The sequence below is a fragment of the Megalops cyprinoides genome, chromosome 22 (genome assembly GCF_013368585.1).
Source record: "Megalops cyprinoides isolate fMegCyp1 chromosome 22, fMegCyp1.pri, whole genome shotgun sequence".
In the NCBI taxonomy this organism is placed as follows: domain Eukaryota; kingdom Metazoa; phylum Chordata; class Actinopteri; order Elopiformes; family Megalopidae; genus Megalops; species Megalops cyprinoides.
This window is the reverse complement of record NC_050604.1, coordinates 25147582-25164109: the sequence shown is the minus strand read 5'-3', so window position 1 is coordinate 25164109 and position 16528 is coordinate 25147582. Positions and strand designations below refer to the sequence as shown.

At 49.2% G+C, this 16528-nt stretch overlaps 1 protein-coding gene across 1 annotated transcript in view; it reads right to left on the bottom strand.

The window, feature by feature from the left end:
- Window positions 1–327: 327 nt before the first annotated feature.
- Window positions 328–16528, bottom strand: part of LOC118769506 — a 32824-nt gene continuing 16623 nt past the window's right edge. Inside the window, exons 4-5 of the mRNA XM_036516634.1 lie at window positions 1186–1219; window positions 328–476 (exon numbers count right to left, since the gene is read on the bottom strand). Of these exons, the coding sequence (XP_036372527.1) occupies window positions 328–476; window positions 1186–1219 (183 nt within the window). The remainder of the gene's footprint in view (window positions 477–1185; window positions 1220–16528) is intronic.

Sequence of the window (16528 nt, the reverse complement as noted above, 5' to 3'; positions counted from 1 at the left end):
CATTTGCTGTCCAGGGTTCGACAGGCAGGATGAGCACGCTGAACCTGTACCCTCCCCCCGGTGCTGGGGCAGGAAACAGCAGGAATCTGCCCTCCAGCTGCCCCAGTTGTTTTTGGCCCCCTCCCGTAGCGAATGAATTTGCGGCTGAGTGACGGTCGCACAGCGTTCGACTCCGACTCGAGTGGTCACGGTCTTCTCCGCGCCTCGTTTGATGCCCGAGTTCTGCTCGAGCGGGCCATGCCCCCCCCCCCCCCCCCCCAGGGGCAGTGCTGTGAGCTACAGTAGTGCTGTACTGTACTGAAGCACATCTGCCGGCCAACTCGTGAATCACGCTCTGCATCGCAGCGTGCCGTCAGGGTAATCTGAAACACCTGGTGGAGGGGCGTCTGGGGGGGCAGTCTGACCCCGTGAGGAGAGCCTCCGCGGAATGCGAACCAGCGTTGCGCTCCGCCAGGTGCCTCGCAGAGCTCCGAACCCTGCCGAGGGGAGCCAGGGCTCGACACGTGCCCGAAACTCCACCATTTATCAGAAATGAATAACCCAGGCCCAGCACTACGGGGGTGCTTAGGGGTGGGCATCCCCAGACAGACCTCAGTGCACCTCCTGTTGTCTCCTTATATGCCAATGTCTACATAGTATTCATGACTTTGTGTCCATGGAATGCACTTGCAGACCTCTGCATTTTCTCCTGATCCTGGGATAACTGTGACACAAATGACCAAACGGCACAAGGAGAATACCAGCGTGGGCAAAGTGTTTATCTATCGATCAGCTGTGAGACGTGCCTCACTGTGAGACGTGCCTCGCTGTGAGACGTGCCTCGCTGTGAGACGTGCCTCGCTGTGAGACGAGCCCAACTGAGCGCCGCTCAACACAGAGCTAAAGAAGACGTCAGTGTGAGGCCGCTGACGTCCCGGGCAGCTCGAGCCTGAGAGCCAGTCACGGACACGCTCACTCACGCCTGTCAGAGCGTTATTCGCGACAGTCATCCCAAATCCCCCTCGGTATGCGTTACAAGAAAAACCAGCTGAGCGCCTTCTCCCCAAACGTCCGCTTTGTTTTGAGCTCTGAAACGTTTAGCCTTCAGCCCATGGGAGAAAAAAAAGGAACCGCAGATTATCAGCACTTAATGAACGGAGCTCATTAAAGGAGCGCAGCAGATTGAACAGCAGGGTTTGAACTCACCCGCCCTCTCCTTCTCCGAAACGGCTGGCATCCCCTGGAGATGGAAGAAGAAAAGCAAACGTCAGACTCAAATGGCACGGCTGACAGTGAGGAACTGCAGGGTAAGAGTAAACTCAGCATATGCAAATGTGCCGTGAAGGGAGACAAGGGAGAGATAATTATAATACATGCTTGATAAAACAGAGTTTGGTAGTCAAAAGGGTCGAAGGAAATCAGGACAGAACAAAGGAGCAGTGAGGTTCAGTGGTAAGGAGCAGCAGTGTGGTGTAGCGGTAAGGAGCAGCAGTGTGGTGTAGCGGTGAGGAGCAGCAGTGTGGTGTAGTGGTAAGGAGCAGCAGTGTGGTGTAGTGGTGAGGAGCAGCAGTGTGGTGTAGTGGTAAGGAGCAGCAGTGTGGTGTAGTGGTAAGGAGCAGCAGTGTGGTACAGATAAAACTCATTAACAAAAATCTGCAAATATACAGGGATGCACAGAAACATTAAAATCAGAGAGGTATATTTTATGGTCTTAGTTGCATGTCACTAATGCATAATCCTCCTTCGGTTACTGTTGATTACTGTTTCTGTGGGTCAGCATAGACCATTCGTTTAGCCTGTTGTGGCAGAGGAAATGGCACCTCCTGCATTTTGTAATCTTTGGCTGGAGTGAAAGAGAAGAAATGCTAGGGACGGGAGGATGGACCTTCGTGGAATGAAATGGGTGGAGCCCCCAATCACAGTGCTCTGCTGTGCAGAGCGGAGCGTTTTGATTGGTGACTGAAAAGGAATGGCAGCTCTGCCCGTTATTGTGACACTCCAACCTCCCATCGTTGCAAAGAATGCTGCTCACTAACAGAACAACAGCTGGAACAGGGGAACACAAGTGCTGTGTGGTGAGGAGAGCAGCCAGAGACTCATCCGATCTCCATCCCTAAAAGTACAGAGCGCGGCCAACAGCAACACGTGTCATCCTTCAAGCCTCTCGGAGAGTTTCTCCACATTACCGATTCTGATTGCATGGACCGATCTCACATTCAGCAATGCTGTAGCCGTGGCACAGATAACATTCATCTGAATGCATGTAACTCTAATCTGGAAGGCAGAGAGAAAAAAAGACACCAAACGCATGGTTTTCATGTTTGGTGATGAAACACGATGAGAGTGAAGCGGCCATAACTCTGTACTGCAAAACGCTTTTCAAAGTTTAATGAATGAATCTGTTGAAAAGTGTAGCTGAACTGGTGCAGTAAGCCTCCAGAAAGTGATGAAAAGTAAGCAACACACGCGGTTGGAGCGTGAGCGAGTGGGCAGGGAGCCTTGTTTCGTAATGTAAACAGCGTTTCCTTTTTGGCACGGGCGCCCGTTTTCCGGATCGCCAGCCCTGAGCGTAGGTGTGCCAGCCGCAGGAGCACTCTGCTCTCAGACCAAAAGCTCTAAAGCGAGACGCGGGTCTTTCGAGAGCTAGAGCACTCTTTCAGGCGGAATGTGGAGCTTTCTCTCCCCCTCTCTCGCCAGGCACTTGACATAGGGTTCTGACCCTCGACCTCTGACTTTTGACCTACTTCTAATCCTCTAGGCCCCGGGACGGATAAGGCGAACACCCACCGGGTGGCTGCAGAGGCGCTGAACTGTGTGTGCAAAGGGGCGAAGCCGCACATGCTCTGCTAGAGAGGCTGCAGCCCAGGAGGCATGCCATTGGCTGCCCATTTTTGCTGGGGTGTGATTGGTCCAGTCATAGACAGCCCCTCACCTGGGGGTCCAGCCTACAACCTCCTGCCTATGAAAGGAAACCGATCTGCTTGTACTCATTTTTCTACAGGGAGGAGTGCTTATGCGGTCGCACGAGTTTGAAATGCTATCACGCACTTCACTATGATATGATAACACAGAATAATCCAGCTGGAATGACAATCCCGACTGTGTGGACCAAGGGTACGTAACAGTCATATTTGTGGGCGTGGATGAGGCTTACTACCAAACATATCTAACCTGAGGCCAAGCATAGGAGATGGTACACAAAAACTACACAACTGAGAAGACAACAGACAGCACCTTAAATCCTACCACTCTACAGCAATCTAATCATGTTTTTAAGAGAGTGCCCCTCTGGCCCACCCGAGAAAAAACCTAATCAACCACATATCTGCCCTTGGCACAGGGGAGAGTCACGGCTATTATTTACAGGAGAGATTGTATCACAGCACTGTTCAATTTCACCGCCTCTGGGACACCCTCCCCTCCTCCCGGGGCAGATATGTGGCTGATTACATTTTCCCTCCCGCAAAGGGAGGGAAAATGGATACATGAATGGCAGCAGCATCTGTGGCAATATGAGAGGCTGCCATGACCTGTTCACACTAACCTAAAGGGATATACCAGCACAATGCAGTCACACTAACCTAAAGGGATATACCAGCACAATGCAGTCACACTAACCTAAAGGGATATACCAGCACAATGCATTCACACTAACCTAAAGGGATATACCAGCACAATACATTCACACTAACCTAAGGGCAGATATTGGCACAATGTATTCACACTAACCTAAGGGCAGATATTGGCACAATACATTCACACTAACCTAAGGGCAGAAAGCACAATGCATTCACACTAACCTAAGGGCAGATATTGGCACAATGTATTCACACTAACCTAAGGGCAGATATTGGCACAATGCATTCACACTAACCTTATCAGAGATATCTGATCTTTAACTTCCATTTCCCCATGATATCTTGCTTCTCCCCATTCCTAGAACAGACAGGTGGCTTTTTTTTGCTGCTAAAACAGTTTATATCTTAACCCTATTGGAGCAGAGCCAACCAATCAAGACCCTCCTATGTTAGGAACAGTGCTGCCCTCAGGTTAAGGTTCAGCCCAGAACACACAACTGTGCCAATTTACCTGCCAAATTTAGTCGTTTTATTTAGCTTTTCTCCCCCCTCGGTTGCTGAAACGCCTGCTTGGAAGGCTCGCCCAGACAGCCGCGAATTAGGGCCCGCGAGGGAAGATCGCGATTTGCAGAGAAGTGTAAAATCTAATCACTTCTGTCAACATTAAAAGTCATCCTGTCTAGACCTCAGATTACCTGTGGTTTGCACAAGCTTGCGAGGGGGCAGCGCTGGAGCAGCGGAGAGAGACACACACACACACACACGCACACACACACACACACACACGCACGCACGCACACACACACACACACACGCACACACACACACACACGCACACACACACACACACACACACACACACACACACACACACACACACACACACACTGCTGGCTGCCCATGTTTACATATGGAAATCGGTTTAGAGAGAGGCTGAGGTACACTGTTACGTTCCACCCTGGCGGGAGGGGAGGGGGCCCTAATTAGCGCCCTTCTTTGCGTAACCCCTCCCCCCCAATCCCAGATAAGACGGCCGAGGTCCGGTCGGGCTCACGGGGGACTCCTACACCCTGTAGAAGAGCATCCCTTGTTTCCCAGCAGAACAGATCTCACCAATTAAAACCAGCCCCTCAGACAGAGTCTTAGGCCACAGGCCCCTCGCAGGCTCTGTTCGGGATTAGCTCCCACGTCTCTCTGGTTCACCTCCTCCCCTTACATCCGTGGATAACCCTCAGGATGAAAGTAAAAGCTGTTTGTGAAACAAAGGGATCATACCCCCCACACAAGAAAAAAAACAAAAAAAAACAAAAACTCACTCTGACATTTGATTGGCGTTCTGTTCCTCAGCCTGGACTGGGACTCTGAAGGCAGACACATGCCCCACACCAGCGTGAGGTTCATGTCAGAGGACAGAGGACAGATGACAGCCCCCCCCCCTCCCCATATTTGTATGTTGTGACTGAAATGCCACAAAGGGGAATAAATATAGCCCCCCAAATAAACAATAATAGTAAAAAGATAGAAATAATAGATTTGCACAGTGCTTTTCTTTGCAAAAGCACTGAAATTTACCCGCTTGTAATGGCTACAAAAACTATACACAAGTATGTAACAAAATACCAAAATGTAAAACAGAAACTGCGTAAAACTTATACGACATTCTGAACTAGAATTGTAATGATGCAGACGCCGGGGTGAGACGCGGAGATCACACACTCTGTCTGACCTTCTCTCTCTTTCAGGTGGCTGATGGTGAGGATACGGGCTTGTCTGGGGCTGGAGATCTGGCTGTCTCCAGCGCTGCACAGCACCGTAACACATCGCACATTCCCACAACAGGTTTATCTCAGTCCTGCTCTAATCCATCGCAGCAGGTCCAGGGAGAAAAACCAGACTAAAAAAGCAAAACAAAACAAAGCTTTTTATGGAATCTGGGTGAAATTTCAGCTGAGTTACAGCTGAGTAATTAACCCTGTAATGACACAGGAATGCCCCACTTCCTCTATCTGCTAGTAAACCAATGAGGCAGCTGAAGTCTGTAACATCCTGTTTTACTATGGAAAGTTCTGGATGTTACACAGCACAGACTTAGCAATAACCACCCCCCCCCCCCCCTCCATATTTAAGGTACAGACCCATCTGACCACCCAGAGTCTCCCTGGGCTAGTCCTGGGTTAATCTCCAGGACTGAATCAGAACCCCTGCTTACTGCAAATTAGTTGCCCCCCCCTCCTTGGAGAAAAGTTTAAGCTGCAGATCTGCAGACATTCTGCCTAATGATGATCTTGTGGGTGTGGGAGGGATTAAAGTCCCCTCTCCCCACCTGACTGCAAGAGGCAGAGTTTATCCTGATGGCGGGTGGTCAGAGACCTCCCCCCCCGCCCCAGATCATCCTGCCGCTGAGAAAGTATGCATGAGAACATCCACTGCAAACAGACCATGTACAGCTATGTCCCCCTGCAGAATATGCACAAAAGTGTCTACGCACAAGATCGACTGCGCAGAGGTTATGCACACCAGCATCCGATACAGCTATCAGCGACAGCACCCGCTGCTTTCCCAGCACAGAGTGGGGAATGCCCGCGCGGATGGACTGGCACCCGCCTCACAGAACACGTGGGAAAGCGTTTCAGCGTCCCACTCTTTTTTTGGTGCAGTGCTTTCCCACCTTTAATTGCCTCCATATGTCAGCTGGGAGCCACACTGACACGGAGCCAGAAATGCAATATTGTGGCAATGAGGCGATTAAATGGCCTTTCCCCGTCACAGTGACGGCTCAGCTGCTACTCCGGCTCCTTTTTCAGAGGGACGACTTTCCCTATATGTTTGCTTAAATCCTGATAAATGTCCCTCTGCTCTTATCCAGAGTGAATTACAAAGGTTATCATTTTTACTGAGACCATTCTGGGGTAAGTACCTTGCCCAAAGGTACAGCAGCAGTGCCCCAGTGGGGAATCAAACCAGCAACCTTTCGGTTATTAGGCCTACTCCTTACCACTATGCGACACTGCCGCCCATTGTATGTTCATATGAAGATTGGTTTAAAGAGTACGCGGGGCTGTGATGTGTAAAAAACGCCAGCGGTTTACCTTATAGTTACTAACACGTGCGCCCGGCTGAGGCATGAAATTCATCTGAAGCCCTCTGGGAAAAAGGCCAGTATGCCAAGCTGAGGCACTAAGCACACACAGGGTCAATGGCCCACACAGGGAAAGTTTACACAGGCTTAGCATGACCAACCAAACACTTTCTCTGGGTTTGATACTCTCTAATGGCCAAAGTTGGTGTATTTCAAACATTGAAACATCTGTGTTTTGGATTCTGTGACCTTGTGACTGATATATGATAATATGCGTACTTGGCTTCCCTTGTCTGCTCGAACAGTGTTACGCTCACACTTACTGGTCTGGGAGTGTTGGCCTGCTCTGACACCGCTGTTCATTCAACTCGGCTGGACACATTTCTGTTCTTCTGTGCTGGAGGTTGCTCTGGATAGGAACATCTGCTAAAAGCATGTAATATACTGTATCCCCCTCCTTCTTCCCCTCAGCCACTTGGGCCTCAGGTCGCTTTAGGCACCGCCAGGGGAGGTGAGAGAGATGTGGCTCAGAAACTGTGACAGAAAATGTGACAGAAACTTCCAGAGAAGACAAGAGGCTGCAAGGATTCAAGCTCCGTCTGAAGGAGTTCACCGATAAGACAGAATGTAAACTCTTAGCCGCAGCGGAAGACTCGTAAACATAACGAACCCGCCCTCCCTCGCTCTCTCCCTCCCTTCATCCTTTCATTAGCTCGGTCCGTCCCTCCCTCACTCCCCCGTTTCACCGCGACCCTGTCCTCCACCTCCTCCTCTCCACTTTTCCTGTCTTTTACTGTGCAGTTCATCTGCTCGAAGGAGAGAGCAGAGTGTCCACACTCACACTGAGGGAATACATCTCCTCCCAACATCATTCACCCCCCCCCCCCCCCCCCCCCAAAGAAAGACATTCCACCTCACACCCCCCTCAAAAAAACACCCTGTAGCCATAGATACAGAGGTTCTTTTATTATAGCACTGATCACAAGCAACAGCCAGGCTGCTGTTTTGACTGGGATGGAATCATAAACTCCATGTCTTCATTAGTACAGGAGATGTGGGGCCCCTAATAGTTTACCCTGAAAACTGTGCCATTGCTTTGTTGGCTAAAGCTCTGTGCATTCAAATACCATCTGTAACTCGTTAGATTCAACCATTTAAATAACAACCAGAACTCTTTTATGTAGTGACAACCTGTGGCAACAATTTCCAGTGAACATACTACACATGGCAATAAACTTAACCCGATCTTAAATTTATCTGATACACAGATGGCCTCTGGTACTCCTACAGAACTGAGCATCAGCTAATTAAAGAGAATATCTCTCGTGTATTCATGCAGGAGTACATACTGCATATAAACCGAACTGAACTTTTTAAGCAATCGTTCAATGTCTCTGTCACCCCTTCCTTCCAGCAGTACTTCCAAACTAATGACCTGCCTGGAAATCTGGATTCTGTAGGTTTTCCCTGAAGCTGACTCAGGAGTTTACAGCAAAGTCAGTTTAGATAATCCCTCTAATCCTTAGTCCAGTAATGATGATACACACGGGATTGCCCTTCCATACAATGGGTTGAAACAAGACTCTAACCGTCCAAAACCTGGGATTAGACAGCCATAGAAAAATTTTTTTTTTTTTAAATTGGCTTCTAGGATTATGATACTGATAAATATAATAGTATATGTGTATATAAATATATATATATATATATATATATATATATATATATATATTTACATTTATATTTATATATATGTATGTAATACATTTAATAAGATATTAAAAAAACATGCAGTGAGGAGGAGAAATAGAAAAAATATATGGAGATGCAAAATGACTGAGTTTTTCCAGGGGGCACAGGAACTGCTACACCGTGACGCTCACGCCGGGTGGGGGGGGCAGGGGGACACGAATCCCGCCAGTCCCGGGGACCTGACTCCTCTGGCCGACGTCCCTGACGGATTTATGGCCGAGGAAAGTGAAAAGACGGGGACAGGAAAGGCGCTATAAATAGGCCGATTGTTAGCGCGCCGCGCTGCGTGCCGCGGAAGGCTTTGGTGGAGCCCTCAGGAGGGACAGGAAGAAAGCTGCATGGGAGATCTGCTTTGTGTTAGCAATACCATCCACAGCGACACACCGGACGGTACGCGTACCGTCCGCCCCCGTCCGAGGGCACAGGGCCTGTCTCTGCCTGCTGCTCGCTGACTCTGGGGCAGAATGTGTGGCTGTGGGAGACAAACAGCACTGACATGCTTGCAGGTTTAGCTCCAGATGTTTAACATGTATTAGATCCTAATCTGATAACCTTTTTATTGTGGCTTCAGCAATGCAGCTCACTCAGAGACAGAGGGACATATATTGATTTATTCAAACACACACACACACACACAGACACACCCACACACACACACACACCCATGTACAAACAGATTCACTCAGGCATACGCACACACACACACACACACACACACACATTCACTCACTCACTCACTCACACACACACACCCACCCACACACACACACCCATGTACAAACAGATTCACTCAGGCATACGCACACACACACACACACACACATTCACTCACTCACACACACACACACACACACACACACACACACACACACACATTCACTCACTCACACACACACACACACACACACACACACTCACACACATTCACTCACTCACACACACACACACACACGCTTGTACAAACAGATTCACTCAGGCATACACACACACACATTCACTCACTCACACACACACACACACACACACACACACTCACACACATTCACTCACTCACACACACACACACACACAGATTCACTCAGGCATACACACACACACACACACACACACGTACAAACACATTCACTCAGGCACACACACACACATTCACTGAATCACTCACACACACATTCACTCACACACATTCACTCTCTCACACACACACACACACACACACACACACACACACACACACACACATAGGCTACAGTGTGACAGAAGTATGGGCAAAAATCCCAACCCATGCACCAAAAATGTCACAACAGAGTAAGAACAACAATGAAGACAAGCCATAAAACATCATAAACTAACAAAAAATTGCAAAATATGTCTCATATGAAATGAAATTAAAAACAAGAACACACTCTGTGAAGACCAAAGGGAATAGATTCAGTCTGAAGACACATCACACCAACAGGAAAATCAGACAGTAATTAACACTGGGACATTCACATGGTTTTTTCCCCTCTGAGATGAACTCAGAGAAACTCCTGCGTTTCCGAGCAGAGCTTGTGCTTGGCTCGTGATGTTTGATCTTTTCTCATGGCGGGGTGAGCCTTCGGTTATGCTCTGGAAAAAACACCCTTGTGTATGTGTCAGACTCTTGGAACTTATGATCATGATTATGACCAATATTAATAACAGCAACAACAACAACAATAACGACGATGGTGACGATAATGATGACGATGTTGACGACGATGATGATGATGAAGGGGAAGATGATGATATCTTTTAAAATCTGTGTTTTCCAAAGCTGAGTTCATGGCATTTCATTGACCTGTTCTTGGGCTCCACTCAAAATACACAACAATTCCTGTTATGAACATAATGGCTTCCACAACACAACTGCAAAAAAATAATAATTTCTTCATTTGTGTTTTGTTTGTTTATTAAGATTTGCAGATAGCTAATACAGTGAATCTATTATTCAGCCCAACAGGAGCCGGACTAAGATACGAATCCGTGGAACAATGAGGGTTTCTGTGGTCGCAGAGTCATTTCGCGAATGGTTTCCCATGTGACCCCCGCAGTGCTGGGCTAATGCGCGCTGGCACGGCCTCACTGTGCTGTCATACTTTAACGATGAGATATAAACGGCCAAAAGCACGCGGTAAACCCCCCGCTTTGAAGCTTGCGGCCGTCGGTGGCGTCACAGACCTGTTCGTTACAGCTGATCGTTTGCGACACGCGATGCAGCAACAGCAGCCTTCTTCCCCCGGGGGGATTGGCCACGGGCAGACGGCGCGACGCTAATTTCCGTGGCTAACGTGCTGCTTGGCACACATGCTGTTCGGCGCGATTCCGCCGTGTCACGAACCGGCGGCGTGATGCCACAGGGCGGGGCGGGGCGGGGCGGGGCGGGACAGGGCGGGGCGTGGCGGTGGGTCACATCCGCAAACCCTGAGCCCCGGAACTTTATGAGTTCAAAGCCCTAACACTCGGGGTAGTGCCATTGAGCAAGGTGAGTTCTCTGACTGAAATGGAATCAGTAAATGACCAGCTGTACCACAGAGTGGAGCTCTCTCTGGAAAGGAGAGCTGGAAATGTGACAGTATAGCATCGCAGTAAGGAGCAGGCCTCATAACCGAAAGGTTACTGGTTCGATTCCCCGCTGGGGCAATGCTCCTGTACACCTGGGGAAGATACTTAACCCAGGACTGCCTCAGTACATATCCAACTGTATAAATGGATAATATGTGAAGCTGTAACCTATGCAAGTCGCTCCGGATGAGAGCGTCTGCTAAATGACAGTAATGTAATGTAATGTAATGAAACCGTTGGAATGTGGAGGCCCATCTGCACAGCCTCGGTGACGCGCGCGAGTCCTGTGTCATACCTCCAGTCCCGTGATGGCGTGGAATCAATAACACGTGTTCCTGTGTCTGAACGAGCGAGCGGGCGGGGGGGGGGAAGGGGGGGGGTAGGACAAGGCCCCCCATTCTGCCCCACTGACCCAGTAAAAAGAGACTTCCCCTTAAGGGGGCTGCAGAATCAATGAACTCAATCTCATTAAAAAGCACGTTCCATGAGAACTCCATTTCGGGACGGGCACCTCAAAAGCTCCATTTAGAAAACATTAAGAATCTAAAACGGCATTAAGATCTTAGGAGCACCTGGTAACTGTCCGAAACAGCTGCTCCCAGCTCTGTGTGAGCTGCAAGGGGGAGAGAGACAAACAGGAGCTTCCTCTTTACAAATGGATCTGTTACATGCACACGGGGTGTGAGCAGGAATATAAGTAACAATTTGCTAATAAGTCTTTATTTTGTGCTAACTTTTAACTGGGGGGCTGTTAATTATACCAACAGAATGAAACTCTACAGGTATGTTTTACCTGAGTCTTATGGCTGAACGTGCTGGTGTTGCTATGTAATGTGGCGGAGAGAACCCTCAGCCAGGCTCTCAGATGTACAGTGTGAACCTCCAGCCGTGGGAACCGGCCGCACTCGCTCTCACAGCGAGGTCAGGCCTGGATCCTGCTGCCATAGGCCAGCCTGCACTTACTTTGAAATGCTTTTGGTTGGTTTATCAGCTGATGTGCTCGCAGACCAATCCAGCCTTGTCCGCCCTCACTGAACTTCCCGTTAAACCATTTCAGATTACCCATAATCCCACCCTTCCCAGTCACGCTCCGCACCTCGGAGTGGGGGGTCCACCGAGGCCTGGAGCTCAAGAGCTTCACAGCGCGGGGGATTCGCCGGACCGGCTGACACTCTGGAGCGAGAACCACTCTGCAGACGCATTTCCCAGGACACAGCAGGGCTTCAGCTCTGTGGGTCTGCGATTCGGAGAAGACGTTGTCACGGTTTTTTGCTGTTAGCCAGAGGGACCTCACTACCACCCTGATAACGGCGACGAGGCGAGGAGGTTTGGGAAAACACATGACTGCTGGTATGTGGGGCGTTAAGACAATAAGAGAAATGGCGAGACCTTCCCAAAAAAAAGAAGTATAACTTCCCAGTTTATTGTCCTTACTGTTTCATATTTTATGTTTATTTTAGGTGTGTATCTCTGTACCTCTGTTGGCAAGGCAATTTCCTTTTTGGATCAATAAAGTATCTATCTATATATCTATCTATCTTCCTAAAAGAAAAGAACACACATTTGCATGACCCTTGTAACAAATGTACAGTGATGTTTATGGGCGTTTTAAAAAGACGGGATATAACAAAAGGCAGACCATTACAGTCTCAGGGGGGAATGCAGTGAGGAGACGAGAAAATGATGTCACTTCTATTTCCTTGAATGTGGCAGAGTCATCGTTTCTTCTCCAGAAAGTGACCCCCAAGATTACCCCGCAAAATTCCCCTGGCTCCACGAAGGATTATCTTATTTTCAACATTATTTCCCCAAACCTGTTTTTAATCTTAGTTTCTTTTTCAAAACACGCCTGTGACTATCAGTAACAACTGTACATCCCCGATTTTGTCAACAACGGGGGTCATTGACAGTTTCCTCTTTGTTCAGTCATCCATCATGGGTGTGCATTTCCCATGGTGTGGATGACTTTATCTCAGCTGAGGCCTGATCCACTTCCTGTTGGAGTGGCAGAGGCCTGTTCTACTTCCTGTTATAGTGGCATGCAGCACAACCCTGTGACCTACCCTGTTAAACTAATTTAGCTTGACATCTTGAATATCGGCACATCGGCCTTCTGTATTTTCAAGCAGCAGTGGTCTCTGGGAAGGGTCTCAGCCAGCGCTACTCTGTGGAATGAGATGGAGACCGTGCTTTGCAAATCAGACTCAAACTTGAAACTGGACCTAGACTAACGAAGATAGACAGAGAGAGAGAGAGAGAGAGAGAGAGAGAGAGAGAGAGGGAGAGGGGGGCTTTCTACGCAATAAAAGCTAAATTATGCAAACCTTAAATGTCTACAAAGACTTGTCTTAAAATATTTAACTCAACATTAATGTCTGCATCGTACTATGGGAGTGAAGTTTAAGGGCCCCCTTCCAATGCCAACTGAAAATGTTGAGACAAAGGCCCAGCGGAAGTCTCTCAGTCGGATTTTTCCAAAAACATCCTGCAGGTGCACAGAAACGCACCAAACGCAGCCTGCAGGGAGTCCCCCCTCCACATACTCAAACTCAGAAAGGAACAGCCAGGTTCTGGTGCCACGGAAACCAGGCAGAACACTGCAGACTGAAACATAAAGCCCTTCTGACCAACCATGTCTCCTATGATGGGACGTCCCTGAGTCAGCTTGAACTGGGTTCTCTCTGAAGGGGCCACACTGAGGTCATACTACAGGCAGGAGAAACCCCCAAACCCACAACTGAACAATTACACATAAACGTATTAAAATGGTAAAAAAATAACTACTGCTGTAGAGCAAATTGTAATACTACCAGACCCTTCACAGAAGAATCAAAGTAATAGAATATCCTATGGCAAAAAAGAGAAATTCTTACAATGTGACCACACTCAGTGACCACAGTTCTGCAATTGCAAAAGGTAGAAAATTGTTTTCACCAAGAGAGCAAGTGCTGGGCAGTCACTGTGGGCAGCGAGATGCCAGGACAGATATGCACTTCCCGTTACCCTGATCAAAATATTAAAAATCGCGTGACAAGTATTTTTCCACAGATTTCGAGAAATCAATCAGCCAGAGACAGAGACGGACAGAGACAGAGACAGAGAGACAGAGCGACAGAGACAGGAAGCGGCAGAGCCGCAACCCCGGGCCTGACAGAATGTGGGGAAGGTGTGTCTGAGGAGGATGTTTGTTGATTCTGCAGGGGAGGCAGGTTGCCAAACAGGAATGGGGGGCGAGGGGGGGGCGGGGGGCGGCCTGCGTCCTTATCACGCAAAGCAACCTCTCTCCTGCTCCAGCATGCCGCTCTGCACTCGGCTAAAAGCGAAAGAAATAAAGAGTCCCCTTGCCCCCTCCACCAACTGGAGAGCGAACCGGCCAATCAGAGGGGAGGAACTCTGCACACCGGCGTCCAAATGTGGCCAAACTGAACAGAGATGACGGCCTGATGGCTTAAGAACATCTTTCCTGGGGTGTGGCTGGAGGGAGCTGGCCTACACAAATAGAGGTGGTGACAGTTTGGGACGGATCATAACCATTAAGCCTGGCTCTCTTATGGGTTTGGCACAGTCCTGGATGAACTCTCTTCAACCTGTGTGTGTTCCTGAGGCTAAATTAAGCAGGACACTTCAATTCCAGGCACTGTAGCTTCCCCTCAGCTTCACCACCAGTGGGGAGGGGTGTAATTTTCCAGGAGTTTCTCTGCACTGCTTTTGCCTGGGGTCAGGGAATCATTTCTCAGCTCTTCCTCAACTGGCATTGACATAACAGTGTTTCCATTTCCACTGAAAGCCACACTCTGTCCAAACTTTTGAGTCAGTGCAATTTTTAAAAAATGTGCTCACAGCACGCACACACTGTGATTGGCTGATTAACGGATCGACTGAGTGACTGATTGATTGTGTGCCTTCAGATGCCTCTGTGAAATAAGGCCACAGAGAGTGCGCTCTGCTGGCTGAATTCCTGCAGCGGGTGGTTACCGCGGGGCCACACTTCCCCCCTTTCTTTCAGAGTGACCCGCGCTTCCTCTGCGGACTCTGAGAATAGTCGCCGGCCGCTCCGTTTCGCGTTATTCCCAGGCCGAGCGCGTGGCCTGCATCCAGAGCGGCGCACACGGCTCACAGCTTACCCCACTCATCCATACCTGCTGAAGGAACCTTCCAGTGAAGCACCTTCCTCAAAGGGGTGGTGCTGGGAGTAGAATCTGCAACCCTCTGGTTATGAACAGTTTCAGCACTTGTGTTCATCCGTTCTGCCAAGTCCCTCTCTGTCTTCAAGAAACATCTGAAGACACAGCTCTTCCGTGCTCCTGAACACCTGTAACACCACCCCCTAAAGCAACTTCTCATGTCTTAAAAAAAAACAGATCTAATGGTTTAATGCACTTTTATTCCTACCAGCTAGCTTGTACCTTGTCTGGCCAACCGCTGAAACCTGGCCATGCAGCGCTTCTGATATTGTTGACTTGTTACGGTTTTTTGCTTGTGTTTCACTCTGCCTCACTTGTAGGTTGCTTTCGGTAAAAGCGTCTGCCAAATGAATAAATGTGAATGTAAATGTAAATGAATGGAGCACTTCCTAAACACAGCCCTGGAGGCATCTGCCTTCTACATCCATGTCCTCATTCTTTCCACAGAACGTTCGCAATGCCACACAGCCCGATGAACAGAGCAGACATTCCTCTGGATGAGGTAGATATTAAAGAGGTCAGTATTGCTACAGTGGCATTCTTCAGATAACATGGCATGCCTAAAGCATAACGCCCAGCCTCATGCTGGAATTCTGACTTTAGCCAATAGCAGAGATCCTGTCTGCGCTAAGGCCATCCATATATTACACTGCCTAGGCCAGCTAAGGGCATTCCTTTTCACAGTGATCATCTGACCTACTTTTCTACCTCTTCCCTAAATTCCTGGGTGCAAGCGAACACGGCCGACGGGGGGTGGCCCCCTGCGGAGTGAACCGCGAGTCCCGAGAACACCCCCGGTCCAGGTGAGCAGCATCTGGAGGCCGGAATGGAGTAACAAGCTAACGTGGGACGCTTTCTGAGAAAATGCGCAAGATTAAAAGGCCTTCCCCATCTGCGGTTCCCCCCGTCTCTTTCCCAACCCCGTCTGGCTGACGGAGAGCAGATGCTGCACTGATACGCTTTCTGGGAAAGCGAGAGGAAGACGTTCCAGAGGGCAGGGGAGCAGAACGAAATCAGCGAGGGGGGGCGTACCCCACCCCGCCACGGGAGTCCCATTCTGTTGGCCACACAACCAGCAGCGGCACCGTTACGATACCCCATTCACCCAGCAGCCATTGGGCCCTTATCCAGAGCAACGTCCATGCCCTGCACTCTGACACATTACCCAATCACACGGCTGAGGATTTCATGAAGCAATTCAGCTCGAGGGTATAACAGCAGTGCCCCCGTCTGGGAATCAAGCCAGCAACCTCCGGGTCACAAGCCTCGCTCATTACCAGCACACCGCAAACAAACGTCAAACGTCAAACAAACAGCATTTGCAAAATCACTGCGGCGTGAGAAAGGGGCTCCGTGTTTCTCTGAGAGGGGAA